Genomic DNA, 27,778 nt, shown 5'->3' with positions numbered 1-27,778 from the left:
ACACAGGTTTTAAAATATTTTCTAAAGTGTTAGATTTCCATTATTGTGAAAGTACTGGGACATGCTTTACTTCTAACGTTTATAGTGTGCTTGTCATCCTCTTGTATTCATTCAGCACTTTCGTTCTTTCAACAAACAATAACTGACTAAATCAGGCACCATGCTATGTTCTAGGTACAAAGTATCATGATTTCTGCCCTCCTTGACCTTACAATTTTATGAAGGAGAGAGATGTTATATAAATAAATATATAAATACATATATAATTACAATTTGATATAAGAATTATGACACAAAAACACTGGATTCAAAGAAAGTCAAAGGTGGGAAAATCTAATTTAGTAGGAAGGTGGGCTGCAGAGGGCCTCTCTGAGGAAATGACGTTTGAATTATAGTCAGAAAAGAGGTTCGAGGGAAATATTCTGGGCAAGAGAACAGCACTTGCAAAGGCCCTAAAGTAAGAAGTGCTTCAGAAACTGAAGGAAGGCCAGTATGGCAAAGCATAGCGAATACAGAAAAACTGCATCCAGATGAGACAGGAAAAGCAGGATATGCAGATTTAGTAGTTAGTGTTAAGGAATTTGTGTTTATTTAAGATATAGTGGGAATTACTGAATGGTTACAACTGGGAAAGTTATTATCATATATATATATGCATATATATATGATATATGTTATTTATGTATTTTGCTTTATAGGGCCGCATCTGCAGCATATGGAAGTTCCCAGGTTAGGGGTCAAATTGGAGCTGCTGCTGCCGACCTACATACACCACAGCTGCAGTAATGCCGTATCCAAGCCGATCCTTCCTGCATCTTGACCTAGGACATAACTTGTGGCAATGCCAGATCTTTAACCCAATGAGCAAGGCCAGGGATCGAGCCTGCATCCTCATGGATTCTTAACCCAGGTCCTTAACCCAGGTTCTTAAACCTGCTGAGCCACAACAGGAACTCCCAAACATTTGTCTACTTTGACATCATTATTTTTAAAAATTTACTAATTCCTTTTATGTGCAAAGATACAATCTGAGTCCTCAAGACATTATAACCTAATAGTTTCTTTAATTAAAGTTGCCATTGGAATTCCCATCGTGGCTCAATGGTTAACAAACCTGATTAGGATCCATGAGGATGCGGGTTCCATCCCTGGCCTCGCTCAGTTGGTTAAGGATCTGGCCTTGCCATAAGCTGTGCTGTAGATCACAGATGAAGCTCGGATCCTGCATTGCTGTGGCTGTGGTGTAGGGCCAGGAGCTACAGCTCTGATTTGACCCCTGGCCTGGGAACCTCCATGTGCCATGGCTGTGGCCCTAAAAAGACAAAAAAAAAAAAAGTTGCCATAGCATGTCACAAGCATATTATAATTTACAATCACATGATAGATTATAAGAGCTACCTAAAAATAAGAAAGGAATGGTATGTGGTAACAAAATTGAAAAGACAAATATTTATTAACCATTTATATGCCATTAAGGTTCAACAGGAAATCAGGGGACTAAAATGAACAAATAAAATAAGACAATGACAAACATGACATATTGTCTCAGGTTGACCAATTTTCATACAGTTATATCTATAGTACATTATTAATTTGCTTAGCAAACTTTCCCTCAAGATCTGCAAAGTAAAAAAAGTAGATGCGTCAAACTATATTTCTGTTAGTATGGTAGATATACATTGATCATGACACACTTGTTTCTTCTAGTTACAGCAGGTAAATAATGAGAAAGTGTTTTTCTTTCTTGAAAATGTTATAAAATGAAGATATCCTCTAGATTTCTGGGGTAAGAGGGATAATTAGCAATCCCACAGTGATTTTCACTATTTCTTGCCATCCGTATGTATCCTCCGTCACCAAAGTTGAGTCCCCAGCTTTGGAAAAGGAAATAACACAAAATTACAAGTGAATATAATCAAATCATATTATCAACTTTTTGTCTCAGATCACTTTGGAAAGCTCTAATGCTTTATTGATGAACTGACTTCATATATAAGGAAACTATATAGGGGTCCATCCCAAACCTTTAATCTTCCTATTTCTACAGGGAAAGAGTTTTATTATCCTTTCAAGGCCCCATCTTCAAGTGTTTTTGTGTAATAGGATCATAGGTGATGATTTCCTATCAAACTTTAATTTCTTCAGAGAGTGTCAATTAAATATTTTTGGGAGTTCCTGTCGTGGCTCAGTGGTTAACGAATCCGACTAGGAACCATGAGGTTGCGGGTTCGGTCCCTGCCCTTGCTCATGGGTTAACGATCCAGCGTTGCCGTGAGCTGTGGTGTAGGCTGCAGATGCGGCTCGGATCCTGTGTTGCTGTGGCTCTGGTGTAGGCCGGCAGCTACAGCTCTGATTAGACCCCTAGCCTGGGAACCTCCTACCATAGCAGGAGCGGCCCAAAAAATGGCAAAAAGACAAAAAATGTATATATTTTTGAGGGACCACTATGGAAAAGCCATAGGGCAAAATATATTTTTGAGGGACCACTATGGAAACCATAGCCATATCCTTCCTTCCTTCCTTCCTTCTCTCTCTCCCCCCCTCCTCTTTCTTTCTTTCTTTCTTTCTTTCTTTCTTTCCTTCTTTCCTTCTTTCTTTCTTTTTCTTTCTTTCTTTCTTTCTTTCTTCTTTCTTTCTTTCTTTCTTTCTTTCTTTCTTCTTCTTCCTATCCTCCTTCCTTCCTTCCTTCCTTCCTTCCTTCCTTCCTTCTTTCTTCCTTTCTTTCTTCTTCCTTCCTTCCTTCCTTCCTTCCTTCTTTCCTTCTTTCTTTCCTGTCTTTTTAGGACCGCACCCGAGGCATGTGAAGGTTCCCAGGCTAGGGGTAGAATCAGAGCTGTAGCCACTGGTCTATACAACAGCCATAGCAATGCAGGATCTGAGCCGTGTCTGCAGCCTACACACCACAGCTCACAGCAACACAGAATCCTTAACCCACTGAGTGAGGCCAGGGATCGAACCTGCATCCTCATGGTTACAAGTCAGATTTGTTTCTGCTGAGCCACTATGGGAACTCCCAGGGCAGGGGATTATAAAATAATCAATAAAATGCAGTTCTCAAACACTTTTTTTTTTTTGTCTTTTTAGGGTTGTACTTGAGGAATATGGAAGTTCCCAGGCTAGGGGTCAAATTGGAGCTACAGCTGCTGGCCTATGCCACAGCCACAGCAACGCGGGATCCGAGCCGCATCTGCAACCTACACCACAGCTCACAGCAGTGCTGGATCCTTAACCCACTGAGTGAGGCCAGGGATCAAACCCATATCCTCATGTATACTAGTCAGGTTCATTACCCCTGACCCACAACGGAACTCCTCAAATGCCTTTTGACCTGGAAGTAGAGCTAAAGACTTGCTCATAGGAGTTCCTGTTATGGCTCAGTGGTAACAAACCCAAACATATCCATGAAGATGCAGATTCAATCCCTGGCCTCACTCAGTGGGTTAAGGATTGGGCGTTGCTGTGAGCTATGATGTAGGTTGCAGACATGGTTCCAATCCTGCGTTGCTGTGGCTGTGTTGTAGGCCAGCAGCTCTGGTTCAACCCCCAGCCTGGGAACTTCCATTTGTCTCAGATGCAGCCCTTAAAAAAAAAAAGACTTGCTCATAGTTAAAGCTGTAAAAAGTGGGATTTGCTACCTCGGAAGGAGATGAGCTCCCTAGTATTTAAAAGAGTCAATCAGGGGTTTACATAACTTGCCAGAGATGTTGCAGGGGAATTCGTGGGTCAAATAAGGATTAGAGGAGATCAATAGTTCTCTCACTTTTTTATTTCATGGACTTTGTGAATTTTAAAAAATTTTGCATAGATTGATATAAAGTTACCAACTTTTAAGTTAGCGAGTACAGATATTAAAAAAAAATCTTTATTATCACCATCATATTATAAATGAAAGGATATTTTAACACCAAAAGGAAAACTTAAAAGGGCATAATTCTAATTTAAGGGTAGTTCTTTGAGTCAAATAAATTTAGATTAATGAAATATTCACCAAAATATTCTTTTTTTTCTCCCTTTTTCACATACCAGTGAAAAAAATGTCAAAATCCGTGTAAGAGAAATGACTTTGAAGTTCTTTGTGACTCTGAGATTTTATAATTGTAGTTATACAAATAATTATAATTTGAGGCAGCATTCATATTCTGTATGAATTGTGCTGTAACTAAGATGTGAATAAAAGCATGAAATAGAGAAATGCCTATTGTGTTTGAATGTGGAGAGCAGCACGAAATTTAGTTGAAAGCAAAATTAAACATCTTTAAGAGATTAGTGGAAACAGAAGATAGAAAACAGTTTGGGGCCATATTGTGCAGAGCTTAGAAAAGCTGACTGAAGAACTTGTTTAATTCCACAGGCAAAGGGAAGCTGTTGCAAGGTTTTGCTCAGAATTCAAAGGAAAGTTGTGTTTTTGCATGCAGTGAAGAAACTAAGTGCTGGCTTATTGGAAGAAGACAAGTGACATAATTTAAAAATAGTTATGCTTCGGAGTTCCCTTGTGGCACAGGGGTTAAAGATCTGGCATTGTCACTGCAACGTCCTGGGTTGCTGCTATGGTGTGGGTTCGATACCTGGCCCAGACCTATGCCGCAGCCGCAGCCACAGCCACACGCACAGCAATGCCAGATCTGAGCCACGTCTGTGAACTACACCACAGCTCAATGCAACGCTGGATCTTTAACCCACCAAGTGAGGCCAGGGATCGAACCCGTGTCCTCATGGATACTAGTCAGATTTGTTTCCACTGAGCCATGACAGGAACTCCCCATTCAATATCTGGGCAAGATCAATTATCACAAACTTTGTAGAAGATCCCAGACCTCTTTTTGGCTGAGTACTGCTAACCCTTCATAAAACAAAACAAAGCAAAGCAAAACAACCAAACAAACAAAAAACTAAAAAAAAAAAAAACAAAAAACAAAACAAACCTGATTAAAAAATTTCAGGCTAAATAAATATCTGAAGACAAATTCTTGTCTTCAGAACCATACAAGGTCAGCTCCAAATGTTCCTACCAATCCTTACCAAGTTACTTATTTTTATTAACTCTACAGACTTTTAACTCAAACTGTTAAACTTTGGACAAGTTTTTTCTAGGGCCACTCCCGAGAGATATGGAGGTTCCCAGGCTAGGGGTCCAATCAGAGTTGTAGCAACTGGCCTACGCCAGAGCCACAGCAACGTGGGATCTGAGCCACGTCTGCAACCTACATACACCACAGCTCACAGCAACGCCAGATCCTTAACCTACTGAGCGAGGGCAGGGACCGAACCCGCAACCTCATGGTTCCTAGTCAGATTTGTTAACCACTGAGCCACAACGGGAACTCCCATCTTTGGACAAGTTTCTAACTCTCTCAGTATCAGGAGTTTCCTATTTGGTATTATGGGGATAAGATGCCTATTTCATAGATTACCTTAAAAATTAAATGAGAAAATGTATTTAAAGTACTTGCTCAGTGTCTGCAGTAAGTGCTCAACAAGTAGAGGTAGCTGCTTTTGTTATTATCCAAGTATGAGTCCATCTGATTGGATTCAAGTTGTGCCTATACCCTTTAAAAAATATGTGTTGTTTTTCTAGGGTGACTGTTTCCATTTGCCTGGGATTGTTCTGGTTTTAAAAATACAGTCCTGAGAGTTCCCCTCATGGGCTCAGCAGTGAAAGAATCCGACTAGAATCCATGAGGATGCGGGTTTATCCCTGGCTTTACTCAGTGGGTTAAGGATCTGGTGATCTGTGGTGTAGGATCTGGCGTTGCTGTGGCTGTGGCATAGGCCGGCAGCTGTAGTTCTGAGTCAACCCCTAATCTGGGAACTTCCATACACCTCGAGTGTGGCCCTAAAAAAGCAAAAAAAAAAGAGAAAAAGTATATATATATATATAAAATATATATTTAATATATAAAATATATACATTTGATATATTATATATATATAAATATATATATAGTCTTGTGGCCTGGAAAACCCCTTAGTCTTTGACAAAGCATAATGGTTGGTCCTCCTACCTTCTCCTTGCATATTATAGACAACTAACTTACTACATATCCTTTCTAAAATATATGCCAATTTCCTTTTAATAAAGTGCAGCCATGAACTTCTTAGGCTGTGCAAGATACTATTCTAGGCATTAGGATTATGGAAGTAGACAGGGTAGACAAAGTCTTTCTAAAGCCTATACATTCTGTAGGGGAAACATATAATAAACAAAGAAATACATAATATGATAAGTAATATAAAGAAAAATAAAGCAGGGTAGGAGATACAAAGTGTTGGGAATCAGGGCTACATTTTAGATGATGTAGTCAGGGGATGCTTCTCTGAGGAAATATTTGAGCAAGATCCCTAAGTGAAATAAGGACATAAGTGTTGCAAAAATCTGGGAAAAGAGCTGGGAATAATCTGGGTGTGCCTGAGAAACAGCAACAAGCCTCGTGTACCTATCACTACCTATAGTGAGAGAGAGGAAAGTAGTGGCCGAGGTGGTTGCAGAGGCAGGCTGAGACCAGAGAACGTCATGCTTTTATATGTTATAGGTTTTATTTTGAGTGTGGAGGAAAGTCATTAGAGGGTTTGGAGGGGAGAGTAACATAATCTACTTTCCGATTTAAAAAGATCATTCCTTACAAAAATACGATACCTTTTAAAATTGCACTTCACAAAATCAAATACCTCGGAATACACCTGACCAAGGAGGTAAAGGACCTATATGCCAGGAACTATAAAACTTTAATCAAAGAAATCAAAGAAGATGTAAAGAAATGGAAAGATATTCCATGTTCCTGGATTGGAAAAATCAATATTGTAAAAATGGCCATATTACCCAAAGCAATCTACAGATTCAATGCAATCCCTATCAAATTACCCATGACATTTTTCACAGAACTAGAACAAACAATCCAAACATTTATATGGAACCACAAAAGACCCAGAATCGCCAAAGCAATCCTGAGAAACAAAAACCAAGCAGGAGGCATAACTCTCCCAGACTTCAAGAAATACTACAAAGCCACAGTCATCCAAACAGTGTGGTACTGGTATCAAAACAGACAGACAGACCAATGGAACAGAATAGAGAATCCAGAAATAAACCCTGACACCTATGGTCAATTAATCTTTGACAAGGGAGGCAAGAACATAAAATGGGAAAAAGAAAGTCTATTCAGCAAGCATTGCTGGGAAACCTGGACAGCTGCATGCAAAGCAATGAGACTAGAACACACCCTCACACCATGCATGAAAATAAACTCAAAATGGCTGAAAGACTTAAATATACGACAGGACACCATCAAACTCCTAGAAGAAAACATAGGCAAAACACTCTCTGATATCAACATCACGAATATTTTCTCAGGTCAGTCTCCCAAAGCAATAGAAATAAGAGCAAAAATAAACCCATGGGACCTAATCAAACTGAAAAGCTTTTGCACAGCAAAGGAAACCAAAAAGAAAACTAAAAGACAACTTACAGAATGGGAGAAAACAGTTTCAAATGATGCAACTGACAAGGGCTTAATCTCTAGAATATATAAACAACTTATACAACCCAACAGCAAAAAAACCAATCAATCAATGGAAAAATGGGCAAAAGACCTGAATAGACATTTCTCCAAAGAAGATATACAGATGGCCAGCAAACACATGAAAAAATGCTCAACATCACTGATTATAAGAGAAATGCAAATCAAAACTACCATGAGATACCACCTCACACCAGTCAGAATGGCCATCACTAATAAATCCACAAATAACAAGTGCTGGAGGGGCTGTGGAGAAAAGGGAACCCTCCTGCACTGTTGGTGGGAATGTAAACTGGTACAGCCACTATGGAGAACAGTTTGGAGATACCTTAGAAATCTATACATAGAACTTCCATATGACCCCGCAATCCCACTCTTGGGCATCTATCTGGACAAAACTCTACTTAAAAGAGACACATGCACCCTCATGTTCATTGCAGCACTATTCACAATAGCCAGGACATGGAAACAATCCAAATGTCCATCGACAGATGATTGGATTCGGAAGATGTGGTATATATACACAATGGAATACTACTCAGCCATAAAAAAGAACAACATAATGCCATTTGCAGCAACATGGATGGAACTAGAGAATCTCATACTGAATGAAATGAGCCAGAAAGAGAAAGACAAATACCATATGATATCACTTATAACTGGAATACAATATCCAGCACAAATGAACATCTCCTCAGAAAAGAAAATCATGGACTTGGAGAAGAGACTTGTGGCTGCCTGATGGGAGGGGGAGGGAGTGGGAGGGATCGGGAGCTTGGGCTTATCAGACACAACTTAGAATAGGTTTACAAGGAGATCCTGCTGAATAGCATTGAGAACTTTGTCTAGATACTCATGTTGCAACAGAACAAAGGGTGGGGAAAAAAATGTAATTGTAACGTATACATGTAAGGATAACTTGATCCCCTTGCTGTACAGTGGGAAAATTAAAAAAAAAATAAAAATTTAAAAATTTAAAAAATTAAAAAAAAATAAAAAGATCATTCTTGCTACTGTAGAAAGGATTGACAGACTCACAGACAGAAAACAGATTTATGGTTGCCAAGGGGGAGGGAGTGGGATGGGAGTTTGGGGTTAGTAGATGCAAACTATTCTATTTAGAATGGATAAGCAATGAGGTCCTACTGTACAGCACAGGGAACTATATCCAGTGTCTTGAGACAGACCATAATGGAATATAAGAAAGGGAATGTATATATATGCATGACTGGGTCACTTTGCTGTACAGCAGAAATTGGCACAACACTGTAAATCAACTACACTCTAATAAAATTTAAAAAAAAAAAGAAAAAAGGGATTTCCTGTCGTGGCTCAGTGGTTAACGAATCCAACTAGGAACCATGAGGTTGCAGGTTCAATCCCTGGCCTTGCTCAGTGGCTTAAGGATCCGGAGTTGCCGTGAGCTGTGGTGTAGGTCACAGACATGGCTCGGATCCTGAGTTGCTGTGGCTCTGGTGTAGGCCGGTGGCTACAGCTCCAATTAGACCCCTAGCCTGGGAACCTCCATGTGCCGCAGGTGCGGCCCTAGAAAAGACAAAAAAGAAAAAAAAGTTTGATGATCTAAGAGGATTTTGTTGAGTCAACCTCTGTGGCATCTAGAGTTCATGTCCATGTCCAATCTGTTCTTGTTAGGATTTAGGGCCAAGCAAGCTGTGGTCTTTCATAATTTATTCCTTTCCTATCTCACATCTCTCTCTAAAAAGTTCCTCATACCACAGCCTTTGCAAAAGAACATGCAGTTCCCTTAACTCACTTTCTCCTCAATTTTTGGCTTTGATACATTTGCCTTCCTCTTCTCTGATTGCCCTTTTTTGTCTGGCTATTTCTTCTTGTCTTTCAAGATTCAGTCAAATAACCTGGCTAAAATGCCTTCCCAGACTCTCCAGGCCTCCGCCACACACCTCCATCTCAGCATTTATTACATTCTATTGTGATGCACCAACCTGTTTCCTTGAGTCTATGTATCAGACTATGAGTTTCTTGAAGGAAGATAGAAAGACTATAATTTTCATTGCTTGGCACATAGTACGGCACTCAATTTACATTTCTTGAATCAATATGTGAACAAAGATGCAAAAATGAAGGGATTGTTCTACCTTTACAGAGTTTACATTTCCGTGAATGGAGCATGATTTATAGAAATAGCTATAATACAAGGCAGGATGTGTTAAATATTATAATAGAACTTATAAAGCATTCCTAAAGCTAAGAGTTAGAGGAAAAAATCTGAGTAAATGAATGTGGTATAGAGGAGAGAGCATTTGAAGTAGGTGTTAAAGAATTAACTGGATTTTTAATGTTTTTTTTTTCATTTCAAAAGTAATAAGTGGTTTGTTAAAAATGATTTTGAAAATACATACAGGTAGACAAAGATGTTCATTATTAACATTTGGTATAATTCCTTCTAGTCCTTTAGTATAACATATATAAGAAATTGGGTACACTATTTTTAACTTAATATTTATTTATAAATTTTGTATTTATGTATGTTTTTCCATTTAAACATATATTCCAAGTATTTCATTAGGCTACTAATAATGGTCTGAATAAATATAATTTTTTTTTTTTTTTTTTTTTTTGCTATTTCTTGGGCCGCTCCCGCGGCATATGGAGATTCACAGGCTAGGGGTCCAATTGGAGCTGTAGCCACCGGCCTACACCAGAGCCACAGCATCTGCAACCTACACCACAGCTCACGGCAACGCCGGGATCGTTAACCCACTGAGCAAGGGCAGGGATCGAACCCACAACCTCATGCTTCCTAGTCGGATTAGTTAACCATTGTGCCACGAGGAGAACTCCTGAATAAATATAATTTCTAATATGTGGACTTAATTATGTCATAGTTTGTTTAATACCAATCTCTATTGTTAGGAATTTTTGGTTGCTCACTGTTTTTCACTATTAAAGAAGAAGGAGTTCCCTGGTGGCCAAGAGATTAAGGATTTGGCATTGTCACTGCTGTGCCCTGGCCTGGGAATGTCTGTATGCTGTGCATAAAGAAGAATGCTACAATTTACATATATTGGTATGAAGTTTCCCCAAAATTTTGGATTATTTTCTTCATATAGATTCCAATAAATGAAAATAATTGAATGAAGAATATGAACATTTAAAAAGTTCTTGGGCGTTCCTGTCGTGGCTATGTGGTTAATGAATCCGACTAGGAACCATGAGTTTGCGGGTTCGATCCCTGGCCTTGCTCAGTGGGTTAAGGATCTCAAGTTGCCGTGAGCTGTGGTGTGGGTCACAGATGCGGGCTTGGATCCCGCATTGCTATGGCTGTGGTGTAGGCTGGCGTCTACAGCTCTGATTAGAGCCTTAGTCTGGGAATCTCCATATGCCGTGGGAGCAGCCCTAGAAAAAAGGCAAAAAGACACACACACAAAAAAAAAATAAAATAAAATAAAAAAATAAAAAGTTCTTGACTCATATTATCAAAATGCTTTCAAGAAGGATTGTAAAAATTTACTCTTCCACCAGAATGTATGAGGGTGCCTATTTCATCACAGACAAGTGGCATTTCTGTAGATAGCAGTGGGCTTTAAGGGCATTTCAGAAAGATGAAACAGCATTTGTAAAGAAATAGAAATAGCTGAGTGTCTCAAAACTTAGGAAATGATGAGTAAGTAGTTCACTGTGGCCAGAGTGTGAACGTGGGTGCATGAGAATATAGAGGAAGAAAAGTCTAGAATGCTATCTTGGAAACTACCTAATGGGGACCCTCACATTCCTAGCCGGTAGTTTGAACTTTATTTTGATGAAAATGGTAGACTACTAGAATTTTGATCATGGGTTTACATGATCTATATTTTTATTTCTATTTATTTTTTATTTATTTTTATTTTTTTGTCTTTTTAGGGCCGCACCCACAGCATATGGAGCTTCCCAGGCTAGGGGTCTAATCGGAGCTGTAGCTGCTGGCCTACACCACAGCCACAGCAACACCAGATCCGAGCCATGTCTGCAACCTACACCACAGCTCATGGCAACGCTGGATCCTTAACCCGCTGAGCAAGGCCAGGGATCAAACCTGCATCCTCATGGATGCTAGTCAGATTCGTTTCCACTGAGCCATGACAGGAACTCTGTACATGATCTATAGTTTTAGAAGATACTTCCATAGCTGGGTGAGAATGGAATCTGAGTTAGATAAGGTCATTAGGAAAGGAAAAGAGAAAATACATATAAAATATGATTCAGCAGCCTAAAGGAAAGGGCTGAGAAGGAAGAGCTCAAGATGATACCTTGGCTTTGATAATCTGGAGATGGTTATGTATTACTAAGGGAATAATTTCCCCTTGAGCTTATTTTAAAATCATTCTCAGGGATGGAGGATGTAAAGGGAGGTGGGATGATGAGAGAGAGGGAATGACTTGTGAATAGGACTTGAATAGAAACAGGAGAGATAAAGAGAGAGACTGAATGTGTGAATGCAGGTGGGTGGGAAATTTAGATTTTTCAAGTAGAACTAAAGTTGGAAGTTGGACATGGAAGTCTGTTGTTTAGCAGAAAGGTAATATTCAGAAACAGTGAACTGGGTATCATTCACGCAATGGCAATCGATGCAACTCAAGGAACAGATGAGTTTGCCTGGATAGCTGGAACTAGAGTGTAAGGGACAGGAGGAAGAAAATAATCTAAGTAATGAAGCTAAAGTTGATACAACAAAACAAACCAGGAAAGTGATATGTCATAGATATTACAGAAATAAATGTAGTAGAGAGTTAATAAAGCAGAGAAATCTCTCACATTTCTGTATCATTGCATATCCTTTTTGGGTCATTAAACAACTTATTGGAGTTCCCGTTGTGGCACAGTAGTTAACGAATCCGACTAGGAACCATGAGGTTGCGGGTTCAATCCCTGACCTTGCTCAGTGAGTTAAGGATCTGGCATTGCTGTGAGCTGTGGTGTGGGTTGCAGACATGGCTCGGATCCTGAGTTGCTGTGGCTCTGGTGTAGGCTGGTGGCTACAGCTCCGATTAGGCTCCTAGCCTGGGAACCTCCATATGCCAAGAGAATGGCTCAAGAAAAGGCAAAAAGACTAATTAATTAATTAATTAATTAAACAAACAACTTATTTCCTTCCTCCAACACATGAGCAATTTCATTCATCTGAAATGGTGCAAGTAGTGCCCTCTTGGTGGGGCTTCAGGCAGTTAGGCATCTCCTCCTCTATGGCTCCAGAAATATTTAGACTTATTACACCATGATGTGTGGTATTTTATTGTGGGTTTTTTTTTTTTTGGTTTGGTCGTTTTAGGGCCACACCCATGGCATATGAAAGTTCCCAGACTAGGGGTCGAATTGGAGCCACACCTGCTTGACCTACACCACAGCTCACAGCAACACCAGATCCTTGATCCACTGAGCAAGGCCAGGGATTGAACCCGTGTCCTCATGGATACTAGTCGGATTCATTTCTGCTGAGCCACAATAGGAACTCCCATGTCGTATTTTATTGTTTAAAAATATATCTCATTCCTCATTGGACTGTGAGCCCCTTCAAGATAGGATGCTTTCTTGTTAATTTTTGTATCCCCGTGTCCGTCACATTGTGAATGCTTCATAAATGCTTGTTGGATGAATAAGTGCTGAGAAGAGGTTTTGAATTAAAACCCTAAATGTATAATCTTCAAGAAAAGCAGTTTCACCAGAGAAGGTAATTTAGAATATCTACTGTAGGGAGTAAGCAAGATATATGAGAAAGTGTTGCTACATTTTAAAACAGTTATCACTTGTTTCGACCCAAGCTGATCAGTGCTGTGAATGGGTTACAAGTGAACCAAGATATTAATCCCCTCAACTACTTTCCCAATGAGCCATACAAATTTTACCATCTTCTTTGTGAGCCACGATGTGAAAAAGGAAAGCAACTTTTTGTGTGTTTATTTATGATTTGTAGACTATGCACTTCCAGTAAATATTTGAGGGGTGTTATGGGTTGAATTGTGTCCCCTCCATTTTCAAATGTTGGAAACCTAAACTCTAGCCCCTCAAAATGTGACCTTATTTGGAAATAGAGGGGTTGCAGATATAATTAGCTAAGATGAGATCATTAGAGTGGGCCCTAATCCAATGTGACTGATGACTTATAAAAAGGAAAATTGCACAGAAACAGACATGCACATAGGGAGAATATCATGTGGAAATAAAGGCAGAGATCAGGTGATGCTTGTAAGCCAAAGAAAGACAAAAATTGCTAGGAAACCTTCAGCAGCTAGAGGAAAGGCATCGAAAATTGTCTTCCTCACAGCCCTCAGAACCACCTTGCTCTCTGACTTCTAGCCTCTAGAACTGTAGGACATAAATTTCTGTTGTTTAAGCCATTTGGTTTGTGGTATTTTGTTATAGGAGCCCTAGAAAACTAATACAAGGAGAATCTTCAAATATATTTTTCATATTTCTTCTCTTTTTTGCCTCTAGGAGCTACATTCCTTTTGTTTATGGGTTGTGAGGGTGTTAGCTAATTCATGTATTGAGGGGCTGCTAGGTGCCACATACTGTGCTAAGAATATGAAGATAAGACATAATCTCTGCCACAGAGGCACATACAGAATACCGGATTGATAGATAGGTAAACATACAATTTAAACATAATGGGTAAAATACTCCAGGATGCATAAGACATTTTCAGAGCACAGAAAAAAAGAAAACGACATTTTGCCCAGCCCAAGGATTTAGGGAAAACTTTCTGGTTTTGGTACCTGAATACCTGAGCTGGTTTTGAAGGAAAAGGAGGAATAAACCAAGTGAGGAGAAAAGATGCTCCAGGCAGAAGGAACAGCATAACCAAGATATAAAGATATTAAAGATCAAATGATATGTATGGGAACTATAACTGTGCATGGTTCAATATAAATAGATTGAAAAGTGTGAGACCACAAGTGCCAGGAATTGAGGCTGGCAAGGCAGGTAGGGTCCCAACATACACAATTTGTCATTTCTACCAGGGAGCATTCATCGTACTCTGAACGGTATGAAATAGAAGAGGTATAAGCTCAGACATATTTTACACAACACAGATTTGAGAGTAAAGGAGACCGATTAGAAGGCTACAGTAATAGTCCAGTCTGAAGATGTCTGAACTAGAGCAACGATAGAAGAAACGGAGAGAGGGCAGAATCAGGGACAGATAGGATGTAAATCAGTTTGACTTGTTGCTTGATTGGATCTGGAGGGTCTAAGACAAATCCATAATATCTAGTCGGGTGACTTGCGTGGTGTTGCCTTTTAGTGAGATAGGAAGTTCTGGGAAGGAATAATATGGTGGGAAGAGTAGTGAGTTCCTGGACATATTGAGTTTGAAGAAACAAAGATACATTGAAGTGATGTGTCCAGATAAGAAAGTTTGAAGTTCGGGGCAGAGGTCAGGGCGGGAGCTAGAGATTTAAAAGCCATCAGCATATAGGTATAACTGAAATCCTAAGAATGGAATGATTGTATCCAAGAAAGATGTAGAATAAGAAGAGTAAGGGGCAGAGGATGGCGTGTTGGAGGAAAGACCAACAATTGGGCGGCTAAGCAGAGCCATGGGTATTCATAAAGAAGACATTAAGGCATGATAGGAGAAGTATTGCAGAAGATAAATCATGAAAATGAAGTGCTGACCGCAGAATAGAAAGTAAAGAAATGGAGGCGCTGAGTGATTGAGAATGGTCATTTTGCGAGAGGCTGTAAGTGTTCATTATTGTCAGCATCATGATGATGATGATCATAATCACAAAAAAGCATTTGTCGAGCCTCCCTCAAATTCCTGATAATTAAGTATACAGTGTGAATACATTACCTGTTTTTCACAAGCCAGTAGTCTTTCCCATTAAGGTTACCATAGCCGACCACTAGTACACCATGATTCACATTCTGAGTACAGGAGGGGTCATAGTAGACACCTAAGAATACAATATGGGTGGAGAAAAAGCCTAAGTGGTATGTGGCAATGAAGGACATTTGATGATGCTATTTTATTAGACTGTTTTGGATATATGTAAGGAAATATACACGCTCAGGTTTAAACTATTTAGAGTGTACAATTCTGTGCCATCAATGCTGTATATGTCAGGGTGTTTTGTTTTATTTTGTTATGCCAAGTTGGGCATTAATCTAATCACAGCTCCCTCAGAAATCTTCTTTGATGATTTGGCTGTGCCTGTGGCATGCAGAAATTCCCAGGCCAGGGATCGAACCCTTGCCACAGCTGTAACCAGAGCCACAGCAGTGACAACACCAGATCCTTAACTCACTGAGCCATGAGGGAACTCCATGACACCTTTTTCTAATTATGTTAACTTATATTGCTGTATTTCTTTGTACACTTTCCTAAATTGTTTGTTCTATACATTTTCTTTCTTTCTTTTTTTTTTTTTCCCCTATCTTTTTAGGGCCACACCTGCAGCATATGGAGATTCCCAGGCTAGGGGTTGAATCGGAGCTGTATCCACTGGCCTACGCCACAGCCACAGCAACGCCAGATCCAAGCCACATCTGCGACCTACACCCCAGCTCATGGCAACACCAGATCCTTAACCCACTGAGCGAGGCCAGGGATTGAACCCCCGTCCTCATGGCTGCTAGTCAGGTTCGCTAACCACTGAGCCTTGACGGGAACTCCTGTTCTATACATTTTTAGATTAAATGATCTTTAAGGTGATGTTAAAAAAAATGATAAGCTTCTACTTTGTCTAATACAATGCTCTCCTCTTGGTGAGCACCCTCCTTGCATAGTTTCTTTAATTAAAGTTGCCATAGCAGAGTTCCCGTCATGGCTCAGTTCCCTAACCCTAACCTGCTCCGCTGCACCTACAGTCCACAGCGGCTACAGCACTTAGGAGCACAGGCCTTGGGTCGGACAGCATGGTTCTAACCCTCCTGATCACTTGCAGATGGTGTGACTTTAGGCGAGTGAACGTGTCCAAGACTTAGTTTTTTCATCTGTAAAAGAGGGTTATTGTAAGAATTAAATGACATAATGCATGGGAAGAATTTAGCATAGGACCTGACATGTAGGTTAGTAAATTTTGATAAGCATTACTTTAGTAATTAACGGGGTATAAAAGTACATATGAAATGATGTACGATAGACGATTCCGTTTAACCCAATTTAAGCATTCAGAGGTGGAGTGATGGGGAAGGAGAATATTCTTTCTTACAGGGCAAGGGCAGTATAAAGCATGAGGATAGTATGTCTGGGTTTTTACCACTCCTGTAGAAGAAGAAAGAAGAATGCTTCGCATCTATAGCAACAGACACAGGTCCCTTATTGGCCACAGCTTCTTTTAAGGCATATTCATCGGCGAAAGGAAGTTCAGTATACCTTGAACACGTGGCAGCTCGATTTTTTGAGTCATACTTGCATTTTCCATCCTGTGAAAAAAAAATGGTAAATCAGATAAAGAAGTGTGCTTCAGGAGTTCCCATCAGTGGCGCAGTGGTTAACGAATCCAACTAGGAACCATGAGGTTGCGGGTTCGATCCCTGGCCTTGCTCAGTGGGTTAAGGATCTGGCGTTGCTGTGAGCTGTGGTGTAGGTTGCAGGTGTGGCTCGGATCCTGCGTTGCTGTGGCTCTGGCGTAGGCTGACGGCTACAGCTCTGATTCGACTGCCTATATAAATCACCAGTATCCTAAGTCTGGATTTCAAATATGTTTTCTTTCCTCATTTAGTCTTTTCAAATATCTGTCTCCTTTCTTTCTTCTCTCTCTCTCTTTTTTTTTTTTTTTTTTTTTTTGCTTTTTAGGGCCACACCCACAGCATATGGAGGTTCCCAGGCTAGGGGTTGAATTGGAGCTACAGCTACCAGCCTAACCACAGCAACACCAGATTCGAGCTGCAGCTACGACCTACACCATAGCTCATGGCAATGCCAAATCCTTAATCCACTGAGTGAGGCCAGGGATCGAACCCAAGTCCTCATGGATGCTAGCAGGGCTTGTTTCTGCTGTACAATGGGAATTCCGCCTTCTTTCTTTTAAAAAAAGAAAAAAGAATCTTTCAAAACTTAGTATTCTGTTTCACTAACAACAGAGGAAATACTATTGTTTAAAAGTATGAACATCTTCATGTGCACAAAAGTTGCCAAGAAAATGTTTTGAAGACTTTGAAGTAGATTTTTAGGGGAGTAACTATTCAAAGTCATAAACTCTAGACTATAGCTTTAAAATACTTTTGGTGATATAATGACTTCAAGATGATCTGCAGTTTAAACAATGGTTTAAAAAGACCCTATTTCAAATGAGAAAGGGGAGGTTACATATTCACATTTGTTGTGTATACAACTGTGTTTTTAAAATGCTTAATAGGAAAAAGAACTTGAAAGAAATAAACGAAAATAACAGTGGTTAAGGTGGGAGGTTTTGAGAACATTTTCTAAATTTCCTGTAATACAGACTTATTATGTCATTTAACAAAACATGTGATGAACCTGTGAGGGGAGGAGAACATTATTTAGCTTTTTAGTAGGTAGAAGAATTGTGTGGTTGATGATCTGAGAATAAGGTTGAGCATAGGAGGCTGTGAGACAAAAAACTTTAGATACCAGGCAGATACATAGAAAGAATTTTAAGGAAGATTTGCTGAAACTCCATAAACTCTGTTTGCTTGTTTAAAATCATTGTGCCATTGATAAATGAAGAAGGTTGCTGCATAAGAAAGAGAACTCAAGAATTTAAGAATTCCTGATTGAGGAATTCCTGTGGTGGCTCAGCGGAAATGAATCTGACTAGCATCCATGAGGTCAAAGTTTTGATCCCTGGCCTTGCTCAGTGGGTTAAGGATCCAGGATCTGGTGTTGCCATGAGCTGTGGTATAGATGACAGACTTGGATCTGGCGTTGCTATGGCTGCGGTGTAGGCTGGTGTCTACAGGTCCAATTCAGCCCTTAGCCTGGGAACCTCCATATGCCATGGGTACAGCCCTAAAAAGACAAAAAAAAAAAAAAAAAGAATCTCTGATTGAGGTTTCTCTCTCTCCTCCCCATGCCCCCAACCCTACACACCCCACGTCCCCACACAGCACTGCTTTTCGAGCAATTGGCTTGGTAATAAGTTTAGTACAGGATAGCATAAGGTCAAGGGGCAGCACAAAAAGTTTGCTTGTGACCCACCACGGCTTTGTAGGGATAGGAGGCTTCTGAATCGATGCCGTCGTTATCAATGATATATTGGAAAGCCTCTGTCATGAAGCCGCCATTGCAGCCTTTATTCCTGTATTTTTCAGTTGAGCAATCCACCAGGTTCTGTGCACTCAGAGACACCAGCCTTCCTGTTTTCATCTTCACTTGTGCTTCCAGAGCTCCCACAGCGCTGAAAGCCCAACAAGAACCACAAGAACCCTAAAACAGAGACAAAGTCACAAGGGCAGTCATAGCATCACTGAGGATGACTTCCACAGCACCAGTTGGGCAACCCCCAACATATCAGCACTGTCAGCAGTTCCTAGAAGAGCTCCCCCCTCTACAGTTTCCTCTTTTCTTAGACCATGGGAATGAAGACTAAACACTTAATTGTTCTCTGGACAAGGTCCAACCTTAAAAAATATTTACGAATGGCTGAGCTCAGAGCATAATTGTCACATTCGCATAGATTAAGAAAGAGTACTTATTGAGCATGTATCAAATCCCAGCTATGTTCACCCCGTAGGAAGGGAGAGGGATGCCAACAGTAAAGGGATTTTGAGAGGAAATGGGATGATTCCCTTGACCTAAAATACCCTTCCTCCTATCAAACAATGCCTGAAACATAAGGTTAGTATTTTTCAGATATTTTTAGCTTTAGAATTTTTTCCATCATAAGCTATTTTACAGGGAAGCATAAACAAACCAAAAAACACGAAGCTACTTTAGTGTAAAAAGGGTGCAGAGCCACATCAGAATTGCTTTCTCTCTCCTCCCCTCATCCCACTTTGCCCCCTACTGGAAGGAAGCAAATTCAGTTTGCTGGAAGGAAGCCCATTACAATGCGAGCACCCAGAGAAAGGAGCTCATTAAATTCTTTATAGTTAACACCTACATATGTAGTTTATTGAGTCTTCTCAAACTTAGTTTAGAGAAGCTCCAATAAAAAACCCAAAACTAGTTGAAAGAAAAAGAACTAGGTGGAAAAGAATGAGATTAGCAATATTATTTACTTCCAAATTTTTACTTTCCTCTTTAATCACAAGACAGAGTAGCTGATCAGAACACTAATTCTTCTCTCATATCCTGACCTCCAAGATGATACATGTGTTTTATCCTTAGTTATCCCTAACTAATTTAGGATTTTTGTAGCTTTTTTTTTTCACAAACAAATTAAAGGAAATACAAAAAGATAGGAACAAATTTATAAAGCCCACATTTCTGAAGTTCCTGTTGGGGCTCAGTGGGTTAAGGACCGCCTTTGTCTCTGTGAGGATGTGGGTTTTATTCCCGGCCTGGCTCAGCTCAGTGGGTTAAGGTTACAGAGTTGCCACAAGCTTTGGTGTAGTTCCCAGATGCAGCTGGATCCCATGTTGCTGTGGTTGAGGCATAGCCTGCAGCTGTAGCTCCAATTGGATCCTTGGCTTGGGAACATCCATATGCCACAGGTGCAGCCCCCAAAAGAAAAATAAAGCCCACATTTCTTTCTAACAATGCACGCTTAGTCATGAATTAACTTGACTGGTATAACTTATAGACCACATTCAGCTCTAGTTGTTTCCTCTCTTTCTGCACTTCAGAAATTCATAAGTGAGAGGTAAAACTTCCTGATTGAAATTTTCTCATACACATGATACTATTTCTCAAGTAATTGGCTTGGTGCTGTTGATGGATAGCACGAATACTAAAAGTCTATCTTAAAGACCTGTTTGCTTAGTTCATAGTTTTAGAGTCTAATGTGGCTCTAACCACTGTTGTTCTAAGCACTGTGGGGAATACAAAAAAAGTGTGATGTATTGTCTTGGCCCTCAAGGAGCTCCCAAGGTAGTTGGGAAAACAAGAATAGCAAACATAATTAGAAAGTAACCAAGGAACTATGATATTCACTACCAAATTACATAGCTAGACTAAGTATTTAAGGAAGAGAGATCTTGGAGTTCCCTTGTGGCTCAGGGGTTAAGGATCCGGCATTGTCACTGCCGTGCCTCTGGTTACAGCTGTGGGACGGGTTCGATCCCTGGCCTGGGGACTTCTGTTGTGGGCGGAAGCCAAAAAATAATAATAATGGAGAGGAGAGATCTCTACCTGGGGCCACACACACAAATTACTCACCTGGTATTTCACTTCAGTAACACACCCCTTCTCTCTCCAGTCCAGAGAATCAGGCAATTTCTGATTAGGGTTTGACTTGTAAGTGACATTTCTCGGCCATTGGCTGGGAACTCTCACGCAACTCATCAATGATATCACTTCTTCACTGGTCTACAAAGATATACACATATCTCCTTTCAGTTTTTTCTTTCTTTAAATATCCCCCAAACTCTAACTGTGAATATATTTGTCAACTGAAAAAAACTTGTGGTAACTGTGACTAACACAGGTAATTATCTGGTAGGTGAATTATCCGAATCTCTTTAGTCTCACACTTTACATTAGCCTCCCAGTTAGGCACTGGGAAGGAGAAAAAGAGAATGGTAAAAATGAGAGGTTAGAGGGAGGCAGAGTTTTGTTCAAAGCAAGGCAGAATTTTATAAAAGGGCTGGCTAAAAAGTGAACTCATCTGATTTTCCTTGTGAGAAAGAATTATAAGGAGATGGATGAATTTAATCTATTCAGAGTGTTCCCTTCCAAGGATACTTAATTTTGGCCACAGTGATCACCTTTTGTAGGTGAGAACAGAATCTAATAACTAATGGGAGATTATTTGTGATATTAAATACCTACATCTCCCCATTAAGAAGGCAGAGATGGACCATATTAAGTTGTCAGTTTAGACTGACATAAGTATGGTAACTTACTATAAAAGACTGAGTCGTTTTTAGGCAATGCTTTCTAGAATTAATAAAAATCAAAGTAATAGTGGTCTGTGAGTTTAAAACATTCCTCTACAGAAGGAATTTGTTAAGGAAAGTTGCCACAGCAGAACTAAATAAGGAATCTATACAAATTCTCATGTCCTTAAATTCTGTTTTTAAATTTTGTGCACATATAGATAATACTCCTTTATTGTTTACCTTCAGATTGCCTTTGGGGAAACAGAAGTCCTGTTTACCCACAGATAAAGTAGAATTATTTATAACTTCCCTACCATGTCTCCCAGGTGGTTCATGCCTAGATCATATGAATGCATTCCCATCGAATGCTCCAGATTGTGAAGCATTACAGTTTTTAGGTTCTTTTCCCAGATGAGACGCCGTGCTACTTCCTCATTCTAAAATAAAAGGAAAAAGACCATTGTGAATCCTGCACAAATAATTGTTCAATAATGAAAATAAACATATTATGAGGCGTTCTACTAAATGTGGATCTGTCTGGGGGCATGCAAATAAATGAATATATCCCATTTAACTGGTAAAATCACATATTAATCTTAATTCTTTGCTTTTTTTTTTTTTTTGCTTTTTAGGGCCACACTTTCAGCAAATGAAAGTTCCCAGGCTAGTGGTTGAATTGGAGCTGCAGCTGCCAGCCACAGCCATAGCAACACGGGATCCGAGCCATGTCTGCCACCTACACCACAGCTCACAGCAACTACTGAACAAGGCCAGGGATTAAACCTGCATCCTCATGGGTGCTAGTCAGGTTCATTACTGCTGAGCCACAATGGGAATGCCTTAATTCTTGTCCTTAATTGCACTGATGATGATTAATATTATTTTAGATATACATAATGAACTTCAATATGCTAAATTTTTTTTTAGAAATTGCAGTTTGTTGAAGTATATCTTTTGTAAATGTAAACTCAATCATCATAGGCTTTTTTAAATGCTTTTTTTTTACCATCACTCTTGAAAAATTGTTGAGTTGATTATAGATTTTTAACTCTTTTTCTTCAGTTATTTGAAGATGTTTCTACATTGTCTTTTGGTATCTATTATTGCAGATGAGAAGTCTGTTGTCAGTCTAATTGTTGCACTGTTTTTAACTTTGATAACTTTTGTGATTTTCTTTTTCTTTGATGTTTTGTAGCTTCATTACATGTTCATGGGTGTGGGTTTCTTTATTTTCCTTTCCTGGGTATTTTTTTTTTAAATACCATTTTTTTTTTATGGCTGCACCTGCTGCATATGGAAGTTCCCAGCCTAGGGGTCAAATCAGAGCTGCAGCTGTCAGCCTACACCACAGCCACAGCAACACGGGATCTGAGCCACATCTGTGACATACACAACAGCTCATGGCAACACCAGATCTTTAACCCACTGAGCTAGGCCAGGAATTGAGCCCGCATCCTCACAGGTAATAGTCAGATTCATTACCACTGAGCCATGACAGGAACTCCCTCCTCCTAGGTACTTTTGATCGCAGTACTCAGGACTTTTTTTCTGGGAAAATATCATATCTGGAAAATTCTCAACCAATAGCTCATCAAATATTGCTTCTCCACCATTCCATCACATGTATTTTGAGGTCTGAAACTCTCTTTCATCTCTTTTACCTGTGTTTTCATAATTTTTCCTTTTTATTTTGGCGTGCTGCTTTCTGCTGAATGCCTCAGTACTATCTTCTAGATTGCTGGTGCTATCCAGCTCTTCCCAGTCTAGTATTTATCCCTTTTATTGAGTTCTTGTTTCAATGACTATATTTTTCTAGTTGAATTGCTAATATATTTCATAATTTCTTGCGCATTTGTGTATATGTTATTCTATTATACATAGATGGGTTTTGTTTTTTTTTTGTATCCTCACCAGGATTTGGAATTTTTAGATTTTTAACTTACTCCCCCACCCCCTCACTTTTTTTTGGCTGTGTCTACAACATGCAGAAGTTCTGGGGCCAGGGATTGAACCTGAGCCATGGAAATGACAATGCCAAATCCTTAACCACTAGGCCACCAAGGAATTCCCTATACATAGTTTTAAAAAATAATTTTCGGTCCTATTATCTTAATTTTATCCAGAGTGCATTCATATTCAAGTGATTGATTTTGTCGCCCCCACCCCAGAGCTTCATTACAAAGAATAAAATGTACAAAGTGTCTCCTAGAGTCACTGATCCTCACTCCCACCCCCAAGGCCATCATTTCCAACAAGTTGTAGACCAACGAGCACTCAGCAACAATTCTTTTCTGCCTCATTTCATTGAGTGTTAGAACCAAGACCTAGGCCCTGGTTCTGGGTAGTAAGTCTGGATGCAGTCCTTCTGTCTTGGAGAAAGATTTTACTATTACCCATAATAGACATGTATAGATATACTTCCAAACCAGTAAAGGGGGAAAGTGGAATAAAGAAAAAATAAATCCAATGATGTATAGGAAAGGAAAAAAGGAAGAGAACTTTGAGATACATTTTAATGGTAGGATACTAATCAAAAGTCATTTTCATTCCACCTGACAGACTGGAATAATTAAAAAACAAGATAGCAGAGTTCCCATCATAGCTCAGCGGAAACTAATCTGACAAGCATCCCTGAGGACACAAGTTCGATCCCTGGCCTTGCTCAGTGGGTTAAGGATCTGGCGTTGCCATGAGCTGTGGTGTAGGTTGCAGATGCAGCTCAGATCCCGCTTTGCTGTGGCTGTGGTGTAGGCCAGCAGCTGTAGCTCCGATTCGACCCCTAGCCTGGGAACCTCCATGTGCATCGGGTTCAGCCCTAAAAAGACAAAAAAAAAAAAAGCAAGATAGTATTCATTTAACCAGATAGTAGTGTTAACTGCACATCTAACTCTAGTTAACACTGAAATTAGAGGCCTGGTGCTAAAGGGGAGTGGGCAAGGGTGAAATTCATTGCTACTAAGAACTAAGAGCTTTTTCATATAAAAATAAGGCATCAAGTAAGTTAATACATAATCCTTGCTTACAAACTCAAAAATGCTATACAGTTTTAGGACTTAGTTGAAGCACCAGGTTAAGGTCTTAAAATCAATCAAGGGGTATGTTTTAAAATAAAAACATAAGTACAAAGTGAGAAGTGAAAGTCAAGTAATAACACCTGCCCATGTGTGTCTGTGCCAGGGACTGAAATGGGCCTTTTTGTTCCTCAAATGTGCACTCTTTCCCTCTTGGCCTGGGACCTTCACTCCCGTTATCTACTTTGCTCGTTCCCTGGCATCTATCAGTTCTCTGCCCAACTGTCACCTTATATGGGAGGCCTTTCCAGACCATTCTGTCACATACATAGAATAATCCCAACCCCTCGCAGCCCTCACCTGGGGCCCCGCCCAAGCCCCCACAACTTGCTTTATTTTTCTCCGCTGCCCTTATCACCATCTGACATAGTTTACATCCGGCTTATTTCTTTCTTTCCTGTCTCCCTTTTTAGGATATAAGCGCCATAAAAACAAGAACTTTGTTTCCTGATGTGTCTCTAACACCTCACGAATAGTATCTGGCAAGATGTGAGCATGTATCATTTACTGAAAGTACTGCTTGTAAGAATATATCAGGTACTTGAGGAAAAGCAGATTGTTCAAATGGCAACCCATCTACCTTTTCCTTGTATTGTTTTCCATAGGTTTTCTTCCAGAGATCCCAGTGACGATCCAGGGTGGGGTCTCTGTGCAGCTGTGCCATCGCTGAGGAGCACAGGAGGAGCACCCAAACCAGGCATTTCATTCTGTTAAAGGAAAGTTAACATAGGGAGAGAAGCTATTAGCCGCATATGTTGTGACCATATTTTTTCATCACAAAAGTAGCAATGCAGAGTCTGTCAAAGGGATAGGATATTACAAATCAGAGTATTACAAATCCAGGAAACCTCTGGATTATGTAAATCACAGGAAGTAACTGCAGACTTATATCTGAAATACCACTTCCAATACTTAGTGGCACTCTCAAAGTGATTTTCAAAAATGTCCCAATGTCTGACCAACCAAATTTATATCCAAGGTAGGGGGCATGTGGTGATGAGGGAAGCAGAGACTTTGGGATTTGACAACAAATCCTCTTTTTCAAGAGAAATCCTCTTCCCTCCTTTCAAAAAAAAAAAAAAAAAATCCTTAAGAAGGCAAACTTTGAAAAATCAGTTTATCATCATAATTTTTGAATACACAAGCTCTTAACTGGTCTGTTTAAATATTTGCAATTGGGAGGCAGTTAAAAGACAACTCCCGTTATGGAGGAGGATCATTGGATTGTTTTAACTTTTTACCTTTTTACATTCTTGGATCATTTTTACCTTTTTTTCCCCCAATAATCAAAATATTTATTTCAAAAGAAGAAATTAAGTACTTTTGAAAACATCACTTCTATTTGTAATATAAAGAGAACTTAACAGAAATTCAGTGACTAACTCCCTCAAACTGTATTTTACTTTCTTTTCCATTTCTTTTAAATACAAAACAGCTGGCTTTTGAACCATGTAAATCTTCAACTTATATTCCAAAGAAAGCTACCTTTCAGCCTCAGGTTTTAGATGTTTAAGCAGACATTAACTTTTCAAAAATAGATTCTTTTTAGTCAAAAAAAAAAAGAAGTAAATTGAACAATAATTTTTTTGTATTTTACTTCCTGAAACAAACGATATAAAAACTAGCAGGCAGAGCAAGCTAAAAACACAAATGAAGGATTTAAGGACCAAATAGGAGAAAAAGAACAGACAGTACATACATGACAGAACCAGCAGGTGCTCCTATACAAAGAATGCGTGACAGTGGGCTCTCTCCAAAGATTCCAAAGGCAGCAAAGAGACTTCAGTTAAAGAGACTTTAAAAAGAAATTAGAACTTGTCACATGAGGTATCCACAATGAGGAAGTGAACTTTCATTTCAGTTTCATTTAAAACGTAACTAGATGAGCAACCTCTGGCTCTCTCCCTACGGTTTTGGAGAAAAGTGGGTACAGTTAATCATCAAAAAGAGCCCCCAATAGAGGAGATCAATAGGAAAAAACTCATCAAAATAACATCAGTACAAGGGTACCCTTTAATCCCTCATTGTTTTGTTTATTCACTTTACCTAAAAACACCAAGTTTCAGGTAGAAAAATTTAGTTATGGAAAGGTTAGGATTAAGTTCCTGAAATCCCAGCTTCCTCTGATTTCCTAGGAAAAGTCAACCTACTCTTTTTAACAGAACTCATCCAAGACCTGCTATTGCCTAACTCTCACCCAGCTGAGAATTCCCACACATTCATGAGTCAGTATCTGAGGTCCTTCCTCTGTTCTCTTACCTATTGCCCCTTCAATTCCACACATTTTTAATGAAAACGGCTTTAAATATGCCTTGATGTCTAACAGGATAAGTGACCTCTGCCACTGCTATGTTTGTTCTTCTATTCAAAGTTGTCTCAACATTTTGTGCTGTGAACTTTTCTTTATAGGGTTTTAAATCAATTTATCGAGTTTCCTGAAAAATTCTGTCAGTTTTTATTTAAATTGATATATTTATATTGATATTGAATTACTATATATATTATAAATAAAGTTATTATATCCCCTCCCACAAAAATATACAAATTTGTGGAGAGTCTATATCATTACGATGTTTAATATTGTATTCATTTCACGTTTGTGGCCATGTCACTTTAAAAAAAAAAGACTTTTATTATGGAAAATTTTAAACATATATAAAAATAGAGATAAAATTAAAATGAGCCCTCATGAAACCATTATCCTGCTTCAACAATTACAATATACGGTCAATCTTTTTTTGTCTTTTTAGGTCCGCACCCGTGGCATATGGAGGTTCCCAGGCCAGGGGTCCAATCGGAGCTGTTGCTGCTGGCCTACGCCACAGCCACAGCAACGCCAGATCCGAACGGTGTCTGCGACTTACACCACAGCTCACGGCAATGCCAGACCCTTAACCCACTGAGCAAGTCCAGGAATCAAACCTGCAACCTCATGGTTCCAAGTCAGGTTCATTTCCGCTGCTCCACGACAGGAACTCCCTGGTCAATCTTGCTTTATTTACACTCCCACTACCCAGATTATTTTGAGGTGAACACTAGACATTGGATTATTTCATATAGAAATATTCTAGTGTGTATCTCCAAGAGAAAAAGACTCTGAAATAAACATAACCACAATACCATTATTACCTCTAAAATAAATTAACAATAATTTTTTAATGTCATCAAAGATGTGTTTACATTTCTCTAGCCTATTCATTTTTAAAAAGTGGTTTGTTCGAATTGAGATCTAAATAAGGTCCATACATTACAAAAGCACTGAGTTATTTGCGTATCATTATGAAT

The 27,778-nt window shown here is 39.4% G+C and overlaps 1 protein-coding gene across 1 annotated transcript; it reads right to left on the bottom strand.

Moving 5' to 3' along the window:
- Window positions 1–1,434: 1,434 nt before the first annotated feature.
- CTSS (cathepsin S) lies at window positions 1,435–26,342 on the bottom strand. The gene is made up of 8 exons (XM_047784732.1): window positions 26,193–26,342; window positions 25,074–25,200; window positions 21,737–21,859; window positions 20,761–20,910; window positions 18,640–18,867; window positions 16,736–16,901; window positions 15,328–15,430; window positions 1,435–1,874 (listed from the first exon to the last, which is right to left on the bottom strand). Exons 2-8 carry the CDS (start codon window positions 25,197–25,199, stop codon window positions 1,754–1,756), a joined length of 1,017 nt encoding a protein of 338 aa, XP_047640688.1. The 5' UTR covers window position 25,200; window positions 26,193–26,342; the 3' UTR covers window positions 1,435–1,753.
- Window positions 26,343–27,778: the final 1,436 nt, after the last annotated feature.

Source organism: Phacochoerus africanus, chromosome 6 (genome assembly GCF_016906955.1).
Source record: "Phacochoerus africanus isolate WHEZ1 chromosome 6, ROS_Pafr_v1, whole genome shotgun sequence".
NCBI classification, from domain to species: Eukaryota; Metazoa; Chordata; class Mammalia; order Artiodactyla; family Suidae; genus Phacochoerus; species Phacochoerus africanus.
The sequence above is the reverse complement of the archived record's forward strand: the minus strand, read 5'-3'. Positions and strand labels throughout refer to the sequence as shown.